At 47.6% G+C, this 19,012-nt stretch overlaps 1 protein-coding gene across 1 annotated transcript; it reads left to right on the top strand.

The window, feature by feature from the left end:
- The first annotated feature begins 3,803 nt into the window (after positions 1-3,803).
- Positions 3,804-17,242, top strand: LOC120849558. The gene is made up of 5 exons (XM_040221784.1): positions 3,804-3,914; positions 10,039-10,205; positions 11,291-11,381; positions 13,933-14,014; positions 17,079-17,242. Exons 1-5 carry the CDS (start codon positions 3,804-3,806, stop codon positions 17,240-17,242), a joined length of 615 nt encoding a protein of 204 aa, XP_040077718.1.
- The last annotated feature ends 1,770 nt before the right edge of the window (positions 17,243-19,012 follow it).

Below are 19,012 nucleotides of genomic sequence, written 5' to 3'. Positions count from 1 at the left end.
CCTAGGATGCAAAATCTAAAGATACGTCAGACGTACCCAGGACGCGGAGTCTGTGTCGGGTGTCCTAGCGTGGGCAGTCGGACTGCGGCCGGACGCTCCCGCTGGTGTATTTACAGCAGTCCGAAAGCGTTCCACGCTTGCGTCTTATCGACCTTGCACAAGGGGCTGGCAGCCGCTTGGCCTGGCTGCCGTGTGATACACGGGTGTGTGCCTGTCGTGTGTAAAAACGCGTGGAGTGCCAAGAAAATCAAACATTGTGTCTAACAAACTACTGATTTCAAATTTCCCGACTTTTTCAAGTTTTTCCTTGACTATTTTGATCAAATTCCTTGAGTTTTTGAGTCGAAGGATGACATTTCGGCAATGTCATTCAGCATGGCCGTGCCGACGAGCAACCGCCATGCCGCTTTCACTAGTCGTCTTCCCTTATTTAGCCCACTTTTTGAATGATTCCCTGACTTTCCTAGATGATCCGAAATTCCCTGGGAGTTCAAGGCTTTCCAGGTTGGCAGACACCTTTTGAAATTTCGGCACGCGTTTCCGGGGTTTAGTGATCGGGAAGCTGCTTGAGAACAACATAACTATAAGAGAAGCTGGTACAGTACTGCTTACACGACTGTCGCCCCTTCACAGAAGGCACCCGGCAGGCGGCCGGGAGCCGCCGTCCCCCGGAGTGACCGCCGTCGGTCTTTTTCACGTCACTACGGATCACATAATGAAGTGGTCCGTAGTTAGCTCAGCACCGAGCAGTTCGGATTTCAACACTTCACTCGCTGCTTCAAATGCGAATCTTGACGGTCGAGCTAAGAAAATTGCCCGGGCACGTCCGCCGTACCGTTAGAACTCCGCGTTCTGGTTACGTCCTACATACCTTTAGACTCCGCGTTCCGGATGGGTTCGACGTATCCTTCGACTCAGCGATTATGGAGGAGCTCCCGTGGTTAACGATTGCGGATATTTTAATTAAACTCGAACGACCGAGCGATGTCCGAGGTAGTGATCCGAGCCCGTACGAGAAGCACGGGACCGAATCTGGCTTACTCTGAATTAAATAAAAAAAGAAAAGCCTCATTCCCTCGTACTTCACGTTATTCCTACGCGTGAGAGCACACAAAACCCTCAAAAACCGAATTCCGCTCACGAAATCCACACACTCCGATCAACGCCCACACCGCTTCCGACACGCACTGGGCGCTGCCATCTTTTCGTTGACGCCAGAGATTTGGTCTGGTTACGTCATAGATTTGGCCTGGTCACGTGTCTAGTGGTCAAAATTGTACAACATGGCGGCGGCCAATCGGGGGTCACTTTTGCCTGATGAACGGTATACTAGTTTATCACTCTAAGGCCCTCTACCTCGTTGGTCGCTCTCCACTGTGACAGTCCACGGAAGGTAGAACAGCCGGAAGCTGGGACGCCTGGGACGCAGTGACGACGGCGACACTCGCGTTCGCTCGTGCTTTTTGCCAGCATTTCTACGCCCAACCGCCTGGATCGCGACAGGCAACAGCATGACACTCCGGTTTCTGTGACGTCATTTGTTGCCACTTGGGGACCACTTTTGATGTATGGGCGGGATAGGACGCTAAACACACCAGTCAGAGACGCGATCCAGGCACCATACCCAAACAGCGTATGAAGCGAGTTGACGAGCCAAGAGATCCAAGATCTGCGCGGTCTGACCCAGCCTGTCCTACCGCTGACGTCAGAAACGATGATGATGATAGCTAGAGAAGCGCCCCCTGTAGTTCGCGCACGCCGCCACATATTAGCAATATATATGCGTTAAAATTGTCTTGCTTTGTATGTTTATACAGCCTCGATGTTGGAAAGCCTCAACGGGTGACCGGTCTCTTCGCTATAGATGAGAAATTTAGCCAGTGCAGAACAGCCGCTAACTTGGGGTTTTTAACGTGCATCAGGCAGTATATTGATTACACGAACGCGTGCCGGTACGAAACTCATCCAGATCGAAGCAAGCGGGGGCGGGGGCTGGGGCGGGGGAGTTCGAACCCAGGAGGTTCCCAGAGCAAGCTTTCGCTCCACGCTCCGAGCTGAGACACGAAAACCCACTCGGCCGCAGTCACGTCCTGTCCTCCTACTTTTGTTACGAGGCCATGGACGACGTCGAGGGCGACGTCGAGGACGACCTCAAGGAAACTGAATTGGTGCATAGGTCACGTGAAGTCAATTTTTCCGCTAAATTTAGCGGAAAAACTGTATTGGTGCAAAGGACACCTGACGTCAAATGTTCCGCGAAATTTAACGGAGAAACTGAATTGTAGCTTAAGTCACGTGACGTAAATATTTCCGCTAAATTTAGCGGTGAACCTGAATTGAAAGACGTTAGAACGAGGCCAGGGAACCCCCCCCCCCCCCCCCCCCCCTTTTTTTTTTCCCCCGCCTCCTACATTAGAGGACAGATAGATAGAGAGAAATCTGCGATGAGTAGCTCAGTAATGTTAACAAACCCGATTTCTCCCCGATTACCATCTTGGATCAAAGCGCCCCATTTTTACCCCCGATTTTTCGAAAAGTATAAAACCCGAATACGAAGGACCCTAAACATGCTGTAGTTACTTTTAAGTGCAACAAAATCTGGAAAAAAAAAGGGGGGGGGGGGAAAGGAGATCCCTTCCTCCTCCTCCTCCCCCCCCCCCCCCCCCCCTTCGGAAAATGCTCATCTGTAACAAGAAACTATATCCCGCGTATGTGCAGGTTGCAGGTCGAGGAGCTCACTGGATATGCCACAGTCTTCCTCACAATGCCTCAAAAGAGGCATCGTGAAGCAGACAGAAGAAAAGACAGCTGAACTGAAGCGGTGACGTGCTGAGTATGGCTGTGCTTGACGTTCCAAGGAGGCGCCGGAGGAGAGAGAGAGTGGCGTTTGGATATACAGTCACCGACAGGATGACAACGGCAGGGAGGAGTCTCAGACTCCAGCACGAGGCTACCCCACCTTCGAATACCATATCCTCCTATATGCTGACAAAGCTTGGCAGATCGCCACGAGACGCGGCCGCTGAAATTGAAAAGCTAGAGCGGCAGACAACGGATGAGAGGAGAGCCACGTGACGGGCGCCCCGCTGCGGCGAGACGCCGAAACACACTTCTCCCGAGCGAAGGAATGTCCGCTCGCGCTCCTTCCGTTCCTCCCGCTACCGCTTCTTTTCTCGTCGAATTTGAAAACCATGTCGGAACACCGAGCTCTGGTTGGAATGATTAGTGGTGAAACGTGAAGCCCCGCTGCCCTTTGTCTCTCTTCACTCTTCGAACGCGAACGCGGAACGCAGAACGTCCGGCAATCGAACACGTTCCAAGAGCCACGTAGAGACAAAGACGGCGAGCTTCGCTTCTACCCACTAACCATTCCAGTCAGAGGACTGTGTTCCGACGTCTCCTCCTCCCCCTCAATTCCTACCCGTATAGAGAAATATTGCTTTGATAGAAATCAAGCAGCATATCGCATTTCGACGTAGCCTGCGGTAAGCCACCGTAAAAACACAATCACTTTTTTGTTGCTTTTTTTTTTTTTTTTTAGCGACGTAAGCTGGCCAAAGTTCATGTTTGATGCTTGTAAGGCATTCTTGTGAGCCTCGCCCTTTATGAATGACCTTTTTTTGTGTTTTCCGGAGAGAGTTCGTGTTTTCCGGAGGAAAGAGTGATTATTAAATTTATTACGTCAAAGTTAGGGGAAGGTAAAGAGAGAAAGAGAGAGAGAGAGAGCTATATATATATATTTATATATTAAAAAATATTTTCGATTTCTTAATCATTTGTTGAGCCCAACTTTTACAAGAAAGATGTTTGTATTGGTCTCCATAGTTGCGACTATTCTAGCTTGCTGCGGTGCATTTGCCCAGGTGACTGAAGACGACCAAAATCAAGTTCATCGGCACAACGATTCGAAAAGGGTATGTACTGCTTTTCCTTGAAGTCGGAACGATTAGTTAATGTGAATATAAAGACTGAGAATACAATAATACATTTACACGGAGAAAACGCAGATGATAGGCGAAGTTCGGCTACGTAAGCGCTGCATGTTTAAAGCTAGGACATTTCGCTGAACAATCACGTATATGAATTGTCCGGGGTCAAAGATAGATGTTGTTTCGGAGTTTAATTTGGCATGCACGTCTCAGCCGCACGACTACATTATTTCCCCTCTGAATATTTTTAGAGATGTTTCTTCCTGGATGGTTCACTCCGCTAAACAACCCCGCCACGTTCCAGCTGCTGTCATTACCGATGCAGCTGTTATTACCGATGCTCTTTCGCACGCTCACGAATCTCACACCGTCACAGTTCCTCCGCAACATCAATAGGGAGTTTTCGTAGATCGTTTTCGCCGTCCCGCAAGGCCCTCCGCAACCCGCTACGATAGCGGGAACTCCACAGTCAAGGCTATCGGCGCGCAGGCGCAGTAGCAACTTCTTCGTTGCGGAACGCTTAGCGGAAGGGGTAGCGCGGTCTACGAAAACTCCCTAATATCCAGCACATTCGCGCTATTTGAAGTTGATGTGCGGTGTCTTGTCAGCTGGACGCCGGACTTCTGTTTTCGTCATTTCTGGTGACATCAGTCTGGGTAAAACCCGGCTGCCGGCATATGTCATGTCGATGCAAATGTTCCCGGCACATTTGCGCGTTCTGATGACGCCACAAATGAAACGTGCCGGTAAGAGAGAAAACCCAGGAGAAGCTGGAACGTTTTGTGAGGATGGCCGTTCATGTCCCCATCCGCTGAATGTCACCATCGACAGTCAGAAAAGCTTTCAAATCCAGCGCGCACTTACTCACCTTGATGACACGAAGCTCTGGAATGCCTATGTGGCCAATGACCAACCAAGGATCTTTGCTCCGGGCCTAAAAAGTAGTCGCGGAAAACATGGTAAAGGGGTGACTTGTCTGTTCAGTATATACTGGGTGATTCAAGAGGCGGCCAGGCTCTTTAAATCGACCGCACAATTTGATTTCTTAACCTATCGCGCTACGACTTTGTGCAGCGTTGCCCACAGATGGTGCATTTGTTTCTGTAAAATTTGCAAAGAGCTAACTTACCCGAGGAAAAAGTAAGGAAAGAAAAAGGCTTAGCTCCTATGGAAACGCAGCGAAGCCATCGGTCTCCAAACAATACGGCGCCGTTTCGCGCGGGAGACAAGAGATGGCGCAAGCGGTCGCGACGCCAACTGCCGCCAACGAACGAGCATACGGCGCCGAGAGCCGGCGTCTTTAGCAGACGAACTTTTCGACTCAAAGTGGCTCCGGTTAGGTCGAACCAAGTGGCTTCGAATCCAAATGAATCATTTGGATTCGTTTGGTGCTTCGGTATACATTGGGACCCTGCCAAACAAAGATTGAGGTACTCTTGGAAATGGTTGGTTCAAATACTTTATTAGGCGAATAAATTCTACTTCGCTCATTTGCATTAGACAGCGCGCCTATGACGCCAAATCCTCCCCAAGCGGCAGATAAACCCCGCGTCCGAGCGAACGCATGCACATCGCCCTGCCCACGCTGTCGCACCACGCCGAGGGAGAGGGCTGCCGCCGACGCACCGATATACCGGATTCGCCAAGGCAGGAGAGACGGCTGCCTCTGCCGTCTGGACGGGCTTCCACGACGATAGATGGCGCCAGCCACCCCTCCCAAACTCCGAATTCAAGTGGGAAAACGGCGAGGCTGCGCGGTTTTCCCACTTGAATTCATCAAGTGGGAAAACGTCACTGTCGTCGTGGCGTCCACTGACTGGCCGGCTGTTTGCCCGCATGAATGGCGACGAGCACCGCGGCATAAAAAAATATGTGACGTCACTAGCTGAGAATCGATAGGGCTAACATGAAGACGTAGTAAACACGCCAGTCGAAGGCGCGTTCCAGCAACACCACCTGAGGGTAATTAAAGCCTATGCCCTGGCATTTTGACGGCACTCACCAAAATGAGCTACGCTTAGAACATCGGCGCTCTATTCCCCGATATTGTTGCACGTGCCGCCACCTTGGTGCTTGTGCAGAGCAGACGTAACTGCCGATCGTTACTATTCAAAAGTCAGACTTCTTCAGCATCACGTTCGGTGTAAGAAAGCTCATGTAATATTGCTTCGTGCTTTGTCGAATTGTTTCAACATTTGTGGAGCACGGAAAAGCGTTTCCTGTGATTTCAGAAAAAAAAATGAAAGCCGTTTACAACTCCCTGTAACGCCGAATTAGAGCGCAGATCTTGAGGAGGAGGAGGGAAGGGTACTGGGGGTGGGTCAAGTGACCTCGGTGCGGGGGGGGGGGTCACGTGACCTTGGGGGTCACGTGACCTTGTGGGAGTCACGTGAACTTGGGGTGTCACGTGACGTCGGGGGGGTCTCGTGACCTGGGGGTCACGTGACGATGCCAACGACGTCATCAGCGACGTCACTGATGACGTCATCATTGACGATCCTAATGCGTATACCGATGACGTCATCAGTAAGGTCACTGATGACGTCATCAGTGATGATGATGATGACGATGCAGACGCCGGTGACGTCATCAGTGACGTCACTGATGACGTCGTCGTGATTATGACGATGCGGATGCCGGTGACGTCATCAGTGATGATGCCGATGACGATCCGGATGCCGTTGATGTCATCGCCACTTATGACGTCATCAATGGCGATGGCATCAACGAGGGGTCACGTGACCTCGAGGGGGGGGGTCACGTGACCTGGGTAACCATCGTGACCCTCGTGGGGGTAACCCTAGTAACCCTTGTGAGGGCAACTCTCGTGACCCTCATGAGGGTAACTCTCGTGACCCTCGTGAGGGTAACTCTCGTGACCCTCGTGAGGGTAACCCTCATAACCCTCGTGAGGGTAACCCTTGTGACCCTCGTGAAGGTAACCCTTTTGAGGGTAACTAACCCGTAACCCTCGTGAGGGTTACGAGGGTTAATAACCCTGGTAGCCCTCGTGAGATTAACCCTCGTAACCCTCACGAGGGTTACGAGGGTTACTCGCGGTTACGCCGACGGCGACGCTGACGGCGACGCGGCTCAAGCCGGGAACGGGCGCCTAAGAGCTGCACTCTAAAAAAAAAGGAAAGTCGCTTACAACTCCCTGTAACGCCGAATTAGAGCGCAGCTTTTGAGGAAGAGCCGGGAAGGGTACTGACGGTCACGAGTTCTCGGGGGGGGGGGGGGGGGGGGGTTTCACGTGAACTGGGGGAGGGGTCACGTGACCCCCCCCCCCCCCGAGGTCACGTGACCTTGGTGGGTAGATTTAGCGGGGAAATTTTTCCGCTAAATTTAGCAGGGAAAATTTTCGCTAGATATAGCGAGGAAATTTTTCCGCTAGATTTAACGGGGAAATTTTTCCGTTAGATTTAGCGGGGAAAATTTTCCGCTAGATTTAGCGGGGAAATTTTTCCGCTAAATTTAGCGGGGAAATTTACCCATAATGCACCGCGCGGTTACGCCGACGGCGACGGCAACGCCGCTCAAGGCGGAAACGGGCGCCTAAGAGCTGCGCTCTAAAACTTCAGATAACTCGGAACTATGATTAAGCCACAATTTCGGTAAATAATGTTACTTTGAAGCGTAGCGTATTTAGTGGCACTAGACGGCACCAGTGAGCTGACACAGATTGGACAGGAATGGTACGTTTGGTGTTCGGCTGGACCCATTGATATCTATGACAATTGCTGGATCGCGCATTCCTGCCTGTTTGCTGCAGCGCGAGTGCGGCCACCGGACGGCCATCTTGCATGCATACATATTTTTTTAGAGCGCAGCTCTTAGGGGCCCGTTTCCAGCCTGAGCGGCGTCGGCGTCGCCGTCGCCCCTCCCTCTCTCCTCCCCTCATCCTCCTCCTTCTCCTCCTCCTCCCCTCATTGTGTAGTATGGTCCGGGCGGGTCACGTAACCTCGGGGGGAGGGGGGTCACATGACCCGTTTCCAGCCTGTGCGGCGTCGGCGTCGGCGTTGGCGTCGGCGTTGGCGTCGGCGTCGGCGTCGCCCCTCCCCCTCCTCCTCCTCCCCCTCCGCTCCTCCTCCTGACTCTATATTTCAGAGCACAGCCCTTACGCGACCCTTTCCGGCTTGAGCGGCAAGGAGGAAAGCAGTACGAAGGTGGAGGAGGGGGGAGGAGAGACGAGGAGGCGGAGGCGAGGGGAGGGGAGGAGCTTGAAGGACGAGGAGGTGGTAAAGGAGAGGGAGGGGGAGCAGGAGGGGAGGAGGACTAGCAGGCATGATCACGAGGGAGGAGGAGGAATATACCCTCCACTCCTCCTCCTCAAGAGCTGCGCTCCAATTCGGCGTTACAGGAAGTTGTCAACGGCTTTCACTTTTTTTTTTTAAATTTTGCTAGCTATTCCTCAAAACCCTTCCATCCTCCTCCTCAAGAGCTGCGCTCTAATCCGGCTTTACAGGGAGTTGTACACGGCTTTCATTTTTTGTTTTTCTTTCTCTGAGACTTGAGGAGCTAGCTTTCTTTAAAGGAACACTGACAGGGTATTTATACTCGCCAAGGTTTTTATATGTACATAATATATGAAAATACAACTACCCCGAACACAATTTTCGGCTGGAAATTCGTTTTTTTTTTTCGCCCGAGAACCGCCGATCGAGAACTACCCGGTTTGAGTCGCGCTCACTCTCTTCTCTGCGGTCCCGTGCCGTTTTCTATGGTTCAGACACAACCACCAAAGATAATCAAAGTAGTAGGTCATCGAAGGCACACACTCAATACTACAAATAAACAAAAAAATATGATATCCATTTTTTGTGACTTCTGCAAAACTTTGATTGAGGAAAAAAGGGGGCACAGCCACGCGACTTCCGGTATCTTCCTCCTTCTCTATATTTCTTCTTCCTCCACAGTCCAGCTCGGTTTCAGTTTCCAGCAGTTTTTTTAGAGCGCAGCTCTTGGGGGCCCGTTCCCGGCTTGAGCGGCGTCGGCGTCGGCGTCGGCGTCGCCGTCGGCGTCGGCGTCGGCGTAACCGCAACTCTCGTAACCCTCGTGAGGGTTGCGAGGGTTACGAGGGTTAATATCATGAGGGTTACCCTCACGAGGATCACGAGGGCCACGAGGGTTACTTACCCTCGTAACCCTCACGAGGGTTACGAGGGTTAGTTACCCTCAAAAGGGTTACCTTCACGAGGGTTACCCTCACGAGGGTTACTTACCCTCGTAACCCTCACGAGGGTTACGAGGGTTAGTTACCCTCAAAAGGCTTACCTTCACGAGGGTTACCCTCCACGGGGGTTACTTACCCTCGTAACCCTCACGAGGGTTACAAGGGTTAGTTACCCTCAAAAGGGTTACCTTCACGAGGGTTACCCTCACGAAGGTCACGAGGGTTATGAGAGTTACCCTCACGAGGGTCACGAGAGTTACCCTCACGAGGGTCACGAGAGTTACCCTCACGAGGGTCACGAGAGTTGCCCTCACAAGGGTTACTAGGGTTACCCTCACGAGGGTCACGATGGTTACCCAGGTCACGTGACCCCGGGGGGGGGTCACGTGTCCTGGGGATACCCCCCGAGGTCACGTGACCACCCGTTGACGTCATAGCCACTGATGACGTCATCAGTGACGTCAGTGATGACGTCATCGGCATCCGCATCGTCATCATCAGTGATGACGTCATCAGTGACGTCACTGATGACGTCACCGGAATCCGCATCGTCATCATCACTGATGACGTCATCGGCATCGTCACGTGACCCCCCCGACGTCACGTGACGCCCCAAGGTCACGTGACTTCCCGCCCCCCGAGGTCACTTGACCCCCCCCCCCCCCGGTACCCTTCCCTCCTCCTCCTCAAGAGCTGCGCTCTAAATCGGCATTACAGGGAGTTGTAAACGGCTTTCATTTTTTGTTACTTTATTAAAAATATATGTGACACTCTAGCCAAATATTGATTGGGTAGTCTTCTCACACCATACTAGATCGCGTGGCAAAAAATAAAAACAAAATTTCGGAGGTGTCAGTGTCCCTTTAAAAGTAGAAAGTAGCGCATTTTTAGAAGGGTTTTGAAGTCTAATTCTGACGTGTTACTATTTGGTTGCAGCTGTTGTCTATAAACCAGACGTTTTACCTTCTCTACCGTTCTGAAAGAAACGATTCTGCCTTGCCCGACGCACAGTGCACTCAAACGAGGCATGGCGATGGTTTTGAAAACCGGGAAACTGTCTCAGTTCTTAGGAGGCTCTTTTACGTGCATCACAAAGGCCATATGTACGTATCCATTCTTGTTTCAATATTTCTTAGAGCAACTCTGCTTTGGTATAAATAAACGAGAATGTGCCAACGCCCCTTGCTTTGCTTAATTGTTGGTTTTACTCAAGAGAAACGCTTGTCAGGACCAAGGGTCTCCTCTGCAACTCCTCAATACTCAAGTCCGTAAGTTTCAGAGGCTTTCAAAATAACACGTAACGAGCACACCTGCTGAGGCCTACATATTCTAAAGTCCCTCGATAAATGCTTTGCTAAGTAGCGACAACGATTGATGAGCCGACGCGCTCCATAAATGGTCCGTGCCCGCGTTCTGTTTCCGGTTAGGAACAGCATGGCGGATTCGACTCGACCTCATCCTCGAGCGTTGCTCTCGAGTAACGCTTTGGGACCTTGACGTTTGAAAACCTACCCGCGTCCAGCGTTGTTCGCTCTGGATGGTCACGCGCCATGACCCGCCGGAGTAACTCGCGGAAGATTTCGTGGGTGGTGCCATCTGAACAGTAATAAACACAGAAAATTTACAACCGCTGAACTATCAACAATGTTAAATCCTTCTTCCTTCACTACTCTCAGTATTTACAACCTAGATTGAATTGTTGTTGTGTTGTGTGTTTGTTTATACAGCCGGAAGTTAGTCTGCCTCAGTGGGCGTCTGGTGTCTCAGCTGTAGATGAGCAATTTAGCCAGGCGCGGTACAACCGCTAGCCTGGGGTCTTTAACGTGCACCATGCAGTAATGATACATGACCACATGCCGGTACGATGCTCAACCAGATGGAAACGGGAAGGGGCGGGGCTTGAACCCAGGATCCTGGGTTCAATATTTTGATAGAATTGAAGATTGAAGCCCTTTTCCTTATTTACAACCTGCATTAAAGCCTTCCTCCTCTTCTTCTATACCTATTTACAAACTTGGAGCTGCTTCGAGCTCTTCAGGACCGCTGAAGGGCTCGAAGGAAGTACAAAATTCGCTACACAGCCCCAATATAAGTTTAAGAGCTGATTTCGTCAATCATTCAAGAATTAGAGCATGTTTCAAGCCTTAATCCACAAATGCATTGTATTTTTCTTTCTTTTATATTCCAGAAACCGACATTTTATCGTGATCTATCCGAATAAATCTAACGAAATTCTCCCATACGATGACTCGATGACAATCAAAATCCTGGCAGTTTATGTAAGCCCCTAATGTCTTTCCGAAATCTAACGCGGGGTAAAATGACATGCGTTATTGGGATTTTTCTCAGTCCAAAAAATGATTGTTGGGCAACCTCAAGGTTGATTCTTTTCAGCAGCATAGAGCTGTATAAGGATTGAGAAACCTTTAAAACTGCCAGCATTCACTAGAAATAAGTAAAAATATGAGTCATGGTTATGTATAAAAAAAAACAAAAAAAAACACGCAAGGGCAGAAAAAAGTTACGAGGTGAAATGCAGTATTTATGAAGCGATCAGTTTAATTTGTTTAAAAAACTATATTCACTCAGGTTGAGTATAGGTTTCTTATCGGAGCGCATCAACCGCGGGCGCGGTGATGCGCTCCGATAAGAAACCGAAATTTAGAAACGCGTCCAAATGGAACGCTTTTACAGAACGCCGTAAAATGCTTTCCCGGCGTTATATCCTTGCAAAAATAGTTGATTTAGTGGTTTTCGATGATGCTCTACAAGTTTCTAATTGAAATCATATGTCTATTTCCACTAATTAAAAAGTTAATCGACGAATTTTAATTAATTAGCCGACTTATCGCAAAGATTAGCCACCCACATAATGTCCGCCTGGCCATATAACCCACCGGCACAGACCGCATTAGTTATTATTAGCATTCTTTCACGTTTTTTTTAAACAAGTGTTTAAGAATGAAAAAAAAAAAAAAAACCTGGTATATATATATCGGTCACGTGATGTGGGACCTTGTGACGTTACTTTTCCCGCTCAGTTTAGCGGGAACTAAACTGTTGTATGGCTTACGTGACATTAGGTGACGTGACATTAACTTTCCCGCCAAATTTAGCGGGGAAACTGAATGTGTGCATAGGTTACGTTACATCAGGTCTCGTGATATCAAGTCCCTCACCAATTTAGCGGGGAAACTAAACTGGTGTATGGGTCACATGAAATCAATTTCATCGCCAAATTTAGCGGGAAAACTAAATTTGTGTATGGGTCAGGTGAGCTCAAGTCACGTAAGAGGACGTCAGGTGACATAAGGTGACGCGGGGTCGATTCTCCACAAAAACAAATTAGGGGGGAAACTCAATTGGTGTACATATCTTATAATGTCAGGTCACGTGACATCAATTTTCCCCCTAAATTTAGAGGGGAAACCAAAGTTATGTTTCGGTCACGTGATATCAATTTCCCCGCTAAATTTGGCATGAAATGTGCGGACGGCTGAACGGACAACATTTTGGGATCGGGGTTAGCGTTAAAAAGCATTTCATGCTTCAAGAGATTACGAGGTGGTACCTAGGGCCACTAAGGAAGCTACGCTTAGAGTACGGCACTCAATACCCCCTTCTGGGCGCCGCCATTTTGATGCTTAGTGCCGAGTGGGCGGAATAGACCGATCTCACTAAGCGTTCCACTCATACGTGACGCCGCCATGGCTGTATACCTCACAGGCGACAAATGCCAGAGTACGAGACAGCTTGCGCCATCTCGTGTTCTGCTCGTGCATATCCCGCAGCGGGGTTTTCGCGCGTGTAGAAACTACTGTTCCCAGCAGGCACGTAGCCAGGATTTTGTTTCGGGGGGGGGGGGGGGGGCCTGGCTACGTGTCTGGTTCCCAGGATGCACGCCGGCAGCGGTGGTGCAACGAAACTGGCTAGTGAGATAGGTCCTTTGGCGATAGTTACGATTCGAGAATGTGGCTTCCTGAGCTGTAGGTACGACTTCAGGAGGCTCAGGCGCCACTGTTTTGTACCGTCACGTACTGTGTTAACATTTATGAAGGACGGGAAACCGTTTCCCGCTGTTTCAAATCACGCCTCAGATAGCTGGCAACCATGAATTTAAGCACCAAGGTGGTCGAAGTGCCGTTACTGCAAAGCGTCGCCTATTTAGTATCCCTGGTGGTATACTCATGTGGGCATAAGGTTCATAATGCCAACTCGGCGAAAGACTCCAATCGTTCCAGGTGCTTTTGGTGCTTAAAATCATGGTTGCCAGTTCCCTGAAGCAAAGTTATCTGAAATCGCAGGAAGCGCTTTTCCGCCGTCCAGAAATGTTAAAACGATCCGGGACAGAGCCAAAACAATATCGCGCCTGTCTCGAGCTCAGGAAGTGGCCTTTTCAAATCGTAACGATGAAGACCCTTTATGGAAAGTCCGCGCCATCGCCTGTCCGCCATTTCTTGATCACGTACTCTGAGCGTGCGTTAGGCACGAGGGTTTCGTCAGCGCTCGGCGAGGACTCGGATCCAACCATACGCTTCGTGGCCGACGCTCAATGTTGCTTGGTGGACTTTTGAAAAGAACCTAAGCCCCAAAATGGCGGCGTCCAGAAGAGAATCGCCGAATGGATTGGCTAAATGAGCATAGCTCATACTGTAAATTTGAAGCGACAGCCAAACAGGGGTTTGTTTTTTAGGTCTATGACAGCGTAGAACTAATTAGTCTAGAAACTGGTTTGATTAGGTGATTAAATGGATAATTTTATAGCATTGCAGTTGTTAACAATGTGATTTACACGATATATGTTGAGAACACCCGATTCCTCTTTATCAGTTAGGCGAAAGACCGATATATAGTGATCTGCTCTTCACCGACTATTCGACCTGCTTCGCCGTGAGAAGACCCGCGGATGGTGGTAAGCAAGAATTCCCCTTTTGTACTCGTTTCGCATAATGAAGTATCAGCATTTTTTTATTTTGAATAAGCTAAACAAAGTATGAAGTATCAAATAAAAAAAAATAAAGAAGACACGATAGTTCTATGCAGGTTGCTTAGTCTTCAATTACTATTCTTTGATCTAATGTGGCGAACCAGAGGCAATCAAGTTCTTTACTGACCCACTAAATTTTGAGGCCCATTACTAAGAAACGGATTTTTTTTAATTATTAGCATTCTGTGTTCCTTAACATCTTGAGCTGAAAACAGTCCTTTGAGTGAAACGTCACTTCAAAGAAATGTTTTGTTTCCATTTGAATTTGACGAGTGCCATTTGAAAAGTAATCAGACCGAATATTTTGTTCCCAAATGGGTGGCTCTACAGGCTCTGATTATTGTTCCCTCTTCCAAAGTATCATCCTTTACATCGAATATACTTGTTTTAATGTCTAAAATTCAATTTTAAAAAAAATGTACAATAATGTTTTACCACACCACTTTCAGCGTTGCAGCTGCAACTTTGTTCATTTCATCGTACAAAAAAAAAAAAACGTCCTTCCGTTCATTTATTTTTTTCGATCAATGTTGAAAATGGTTAGGATTTATACAGTGATGAATCCGGGCAATATTACGAGTGCTACAGTGCTGTTACCACTGCCTTAAACTTAACTCTTCGCCTCCGCCATACTCTCACAAATACATCTCTGTCATCCGCCATGATGACATGGGTGGTTCTGAGGTGTCTTCGTTCGCTGCGTCAGAACGATAAATAAAAAAAAGACACAGGGAAAAAAAAAGTTAAAAAAGGACACAGGAAAAGAAACGAATGTGGATGTATTACCTTCGTAAACATTAGCACAACGCTGCCCGTCTACCTTCTTGCAAAGAAAAACAAGCAGTTTCATTGGTTCTTAATCAGACCTCGTGTACTATAAAGATGCAATGAATGACTTCATTCTTCCAATTGTTGTTCCGTTCACATCACTTCTTTAACAGGCGACTGTTATAACACAAAGAAATTAGGAAGACTTGATTTGAAGCAAAAACATAATACGCATGTCTATCATGTCGTGACGAAGAATGGTGGCAAGTATAAATAGGGGTGCTCTGGTACAACCTTTGGGGCGCGAGCCAAAGACACAATAAAAATAACTCAATTCGAGGGTTGTGCGCGGTGAACGAAGACTGCGGCAGCATAAGATGTTGGCAGACGTTTCACGACTTCAGCTAAACACAGTAGGATGTTTTCAGATAAGTTCGGCCGACCATGTCCGGGGACCATTTTTAATTTTTACGAAAAAGGTATATATTGTGCACTCAAGGCCCATCAGAACAAAACCTAAACTTGTTTTGCAAAAAAAAAAAAAAAAATGTTTGTCTTTGCGGAAAAAACAAATTAGAAGCACACTCTCAATGCAAAGCGCTTCCCGCGAATTGCGCGAAGTTGGCATTTCGCACACCTCTCCCCACGAAATTCTTATGGCAATGGCTCTAGACAGATTTACTCACAAACTATGTATAAGGAAGACTGACTCGAAATATACGATGTTAATCATCGATGCTTATTGAGAGAGCCTCTCGAACGCCCCGGACCGCAAGCATTTTCTTCGACTCTTGTACAAAAACGCACTAAGAATTCAAAATTTAAAACCACCATCCCCCTCTGTGTCATCCATTTGTTTCTTTTTCACCACCCTGGAGCATTTTTACACTTTGTAAAATAATGAATTTGTCATCTATGGCTATTTACACGGTGCTGGTAGCCTCGATTTGGTCATATTTCTAGCTTTATAACTTCTAAGACACAAAAATAATGCCACATGTCTTGCAGGTTGTGTTAGTACCTATCATTGGCCTTAATGTGGAAAAGGTTTAAACAATCGAAGATGAATGTTTTTTTAATTGCTTCAAAATAACTCGTAATTATGAAATGACCCCATCTAAGCGTTTCTCACAAATTTATTTCGCTACCCGGGAAAATCATATTTAGCGCCACTATTAAAAAGATGCAGGACAACATATTCACAATGTTTGAAAGTTCCATGGTTGTAATTTGTTTTCTAGAAATTAACAACGTTTATACTTTATGATAAATATTTTGAGTCAATGCTCCTTACACATAGTTTTCAGTAAATATTTCTAGACCGGCAACCACAACAGTTTTTTTTTTTTGGGGAGAAGTGACCCAAATGCAAACTTCGCGCAATTCGCAGAAAGCGCTTCGACCTGAGAGTGTGTTTGTAATTTTTTTTTTTTTTCCGCAAGGACTTTTTTTTTTTTTTTTTTTTTTGTGCAAAACATGGTATGTTTTGTTTTGATGGGCATTGAGTCTACAGGATATTTTTTTTCGTAAAAATTAGAAATGGTCACTGGATATGGTCGGCCGAACTTATCTGAAAATATCCAGTAGGAACCCGGCGTTGGTTTAAGTAAATTCCTACAGCGACCCTAATTATATATTTAACATATGCCAGTCCATATTCTTATAAACCATGTCCAGTTACTTGTCAGGCTTGCACAATGTGGACTAGCAAGTTGTAGTCTTCCCGCGAATTTTATTATCGTCATTTGGAAACATTATTCCATAATGGCTATCGAACCGTCGAGAACACATATTAGAGAGGTTTAGGTTACCGTGTTTGCATCTCCTATATGAGACGTTGGGCCCTCATGTACAAACAGGGCACTACTGTGGTAGCGCATGCTCAGTCCGTACCGGAGGCCCGATCGGACCATATAGGATGTGCAAAAACGGTTCCCTAAACTCTCTACTATATAGATACTGTGTTTGCGGATATCTTCACTGCCGAACAGGCGCAAAGCTTCTCGAGCGAGTTTATTTGAAACATGGCTTCACCGGGGCCCGGACACTCTTTCATGTTGCTATTTCTCTCCTCGTGTGCAGCCATGTTTTAAGCAGAGATGACATTGGATGCCGTAATCGTCCTAGCGGGTCGATTACGGCATCGGCTGTCTTAGTTGGAGAAATAACGCTGATACTACTACGATGAAAGCAATAATAATAAACAATTTTTTTGTTTCAGTGTACGAGTTGTGGTCGATTGGCAGGCCGAATCTTACAAATATAAACCCAAAGTGCCGTTCTGCCTACGAACAGGATCCCGAGATTCCTGGTTCCTCTGCCGTTAGACCAAAATATGACGTCTTCAACGAGACGGCATGCTGCCACACAAGGCCCATTGAATAAGAACCAACCAGCGAGCATCGATGAAGTTTAACACAAATAAAACACTGAGTGCATAATTTGTGTAGTCATGCGTCGTGATTGGGGTCCCTAAAAAGACGATGGGACAAGAAATCGATTTCTTCAGATGTCTTTTATTTTATCTCGCAAAAAGGAAAGGCAAGACATCCTTTTATTTTTTCGCCGAGCTCCTCGACATTTCTATTAAAAAACTTTCTTAAGTTTCAGGTTTTGATCTACTTTCCAAACATTCCTCAGCTAAGAAAACGACTCCTCAAATGAAGCAAATTTGACTTTAGATGTTTAGATAGCGGGAGGTTGGTCTGTCAAGATAATGGTGAATGGGTCACGCTCTAGATGGGAAATGTAACCAGACTTCAATATAACCATTTTTTTGTTTCTCAAACGTACGCGCCATCTAGTACATACTCCACCAATTATCCGAGCCTGCCATTATTTGGGCACGCACTCGGAGCATGTATTGGGCACGAGGGCTGAATCAGCGTTCAGCTTGGTCTCAGGCTCTCGGCTCAGCTCGCATCGAAAACGAGTGCAGCGTCAGTGTTCGGCAAGGACTCGAATCCAGTCGCATGCTTCAAGTTCTTGCCTTAGAAATGGTGACACATAAAAGGTTTTTGAAAAGAGTTTATTAATTTCAATTGTACGCGCGGCGTCTAATTCCAGTTAGTAGACACTTTTCAAAAGCCCATCAAGGAACTTTCAGAGGAAGGCTTTGTTAGACCAGTTATTGCTAAATTTCACAACTTTAAAAGTAAGCAAGATATCTTTTCTGGTGCGTCAAGGCTAAGGCCAACTGGCCCGGGCCTTGAGTGTGGATCGAAGAAGGTTACTCGCCAAGAGTGTGGCAAATTCGAAAAAAGCTTTGGGATTTCGGGAAATCGTAAGGAACAGCAAATGATCAAGTAAATCTTTCCTTCGATAAACTTTTTCTCAACAACCAAATGTGCATGATGACACCGAATTCGATAGTGTACGTGTTGCCAGTCTGGAGAGACGTTAGAACTGCTGACGCGGCACGTGGTGGTAAACCACGACGTGCAAAAATTACACCAAACCTAGTAAAACGGTCGTCCGCCAAGAGCTTACATGTATAGCGTGATTCCTTTGACAATCATTTATTAGTTTCCAAACTATAGAAGTTTGTAATGTTTTCTTAACACTAATAATTAATTGCGAATTGAAACTCTATAGACGCCGAGTGATCAATTCACCCTGATGTCGGAACACCCTTGACCCTTAAAGTCCGCATAGAAACGTCCCGAGCTCCTATCTTTTCTGTTACAAAAATGTGGACCTGCGCTGCGTATACACGGCGTACGTGCTATGTACTGACACCAACAGACGTAGCGCCACCCCCCAAGGCCCTCCGCAACCCGCTACGATAGCGGGAACTCCACAGTCAAGGCTATCGGCGCGCAGGCGCAGTAGCAACTTCTTTGTTGCGGAAGGCTTAGCGGAGGGGCAGCGCGGTCTACGAAAACTCCCTAATATTTCTAGATCACGCAAGGCACGCTTGCATAGCGAATGAAAAGGCGATGCGAACGGAGCCCCGATTACGCATCGCGTTCCACTCTTAAAGCTTATTCAGCGTGAATGGGGGATATGATGACGTCATTGCGTGTGCTCGCGCACACCGGTGACTGCTGACTCATAGAGAGATAGTGCGCCATTTATTATAGACACTGAAATGTTTGGTTCAGCATCTCTTTAAGCGTAATCCAAGTTTTGACCAGCCTCATTGAAGCTGGTCAT

The sequence above is a fragment of the Ixodes scapularis genome, unplaced genomic scaffold, assembly GCF_016920785.2.
Source record: "Ixodes scapularis isolate PalLabHiFi unplaced genomic scaffold, ASM1692078v2 PGA_scaffold10__122_contigs__length_95168666, whole genome shotgun sequence".
Lineage (NCBI taxonomy): Eukaryota > Metazoa > Arthropoda > Arachnida > Ixodida > Ixodidae > Ixodes > Ixodes scapularis.
Note: the sequence above shows the minus strand (reverse complement) of the source record. Positions and strands in the feature narration are given on the sequence as shown.

Coding starts and splice junctions, on each gene's coding strand:
- LOC120849558 (XM_040221784.1), top strand. CDS start 3,804: ATGTTTGTATTGGTCTCCATAGTTGCGACTATTCTAGCTTGCTGCGGT. Junction 11,382..13,932: donor TCAAAATCCTGGCAGTTTAT/GTAAGCCCCTAA, acceptor CCTCTTTATCAG/TTAGGCGAAAGACCGATATA. Junction 14,015..17,078: donor GAGAAGACCCGCGGATGGTG/GTAAGCAAGAAT, acceptor TTTTTGTTTCAG/TGTACGAGTTGTGGTCGATT.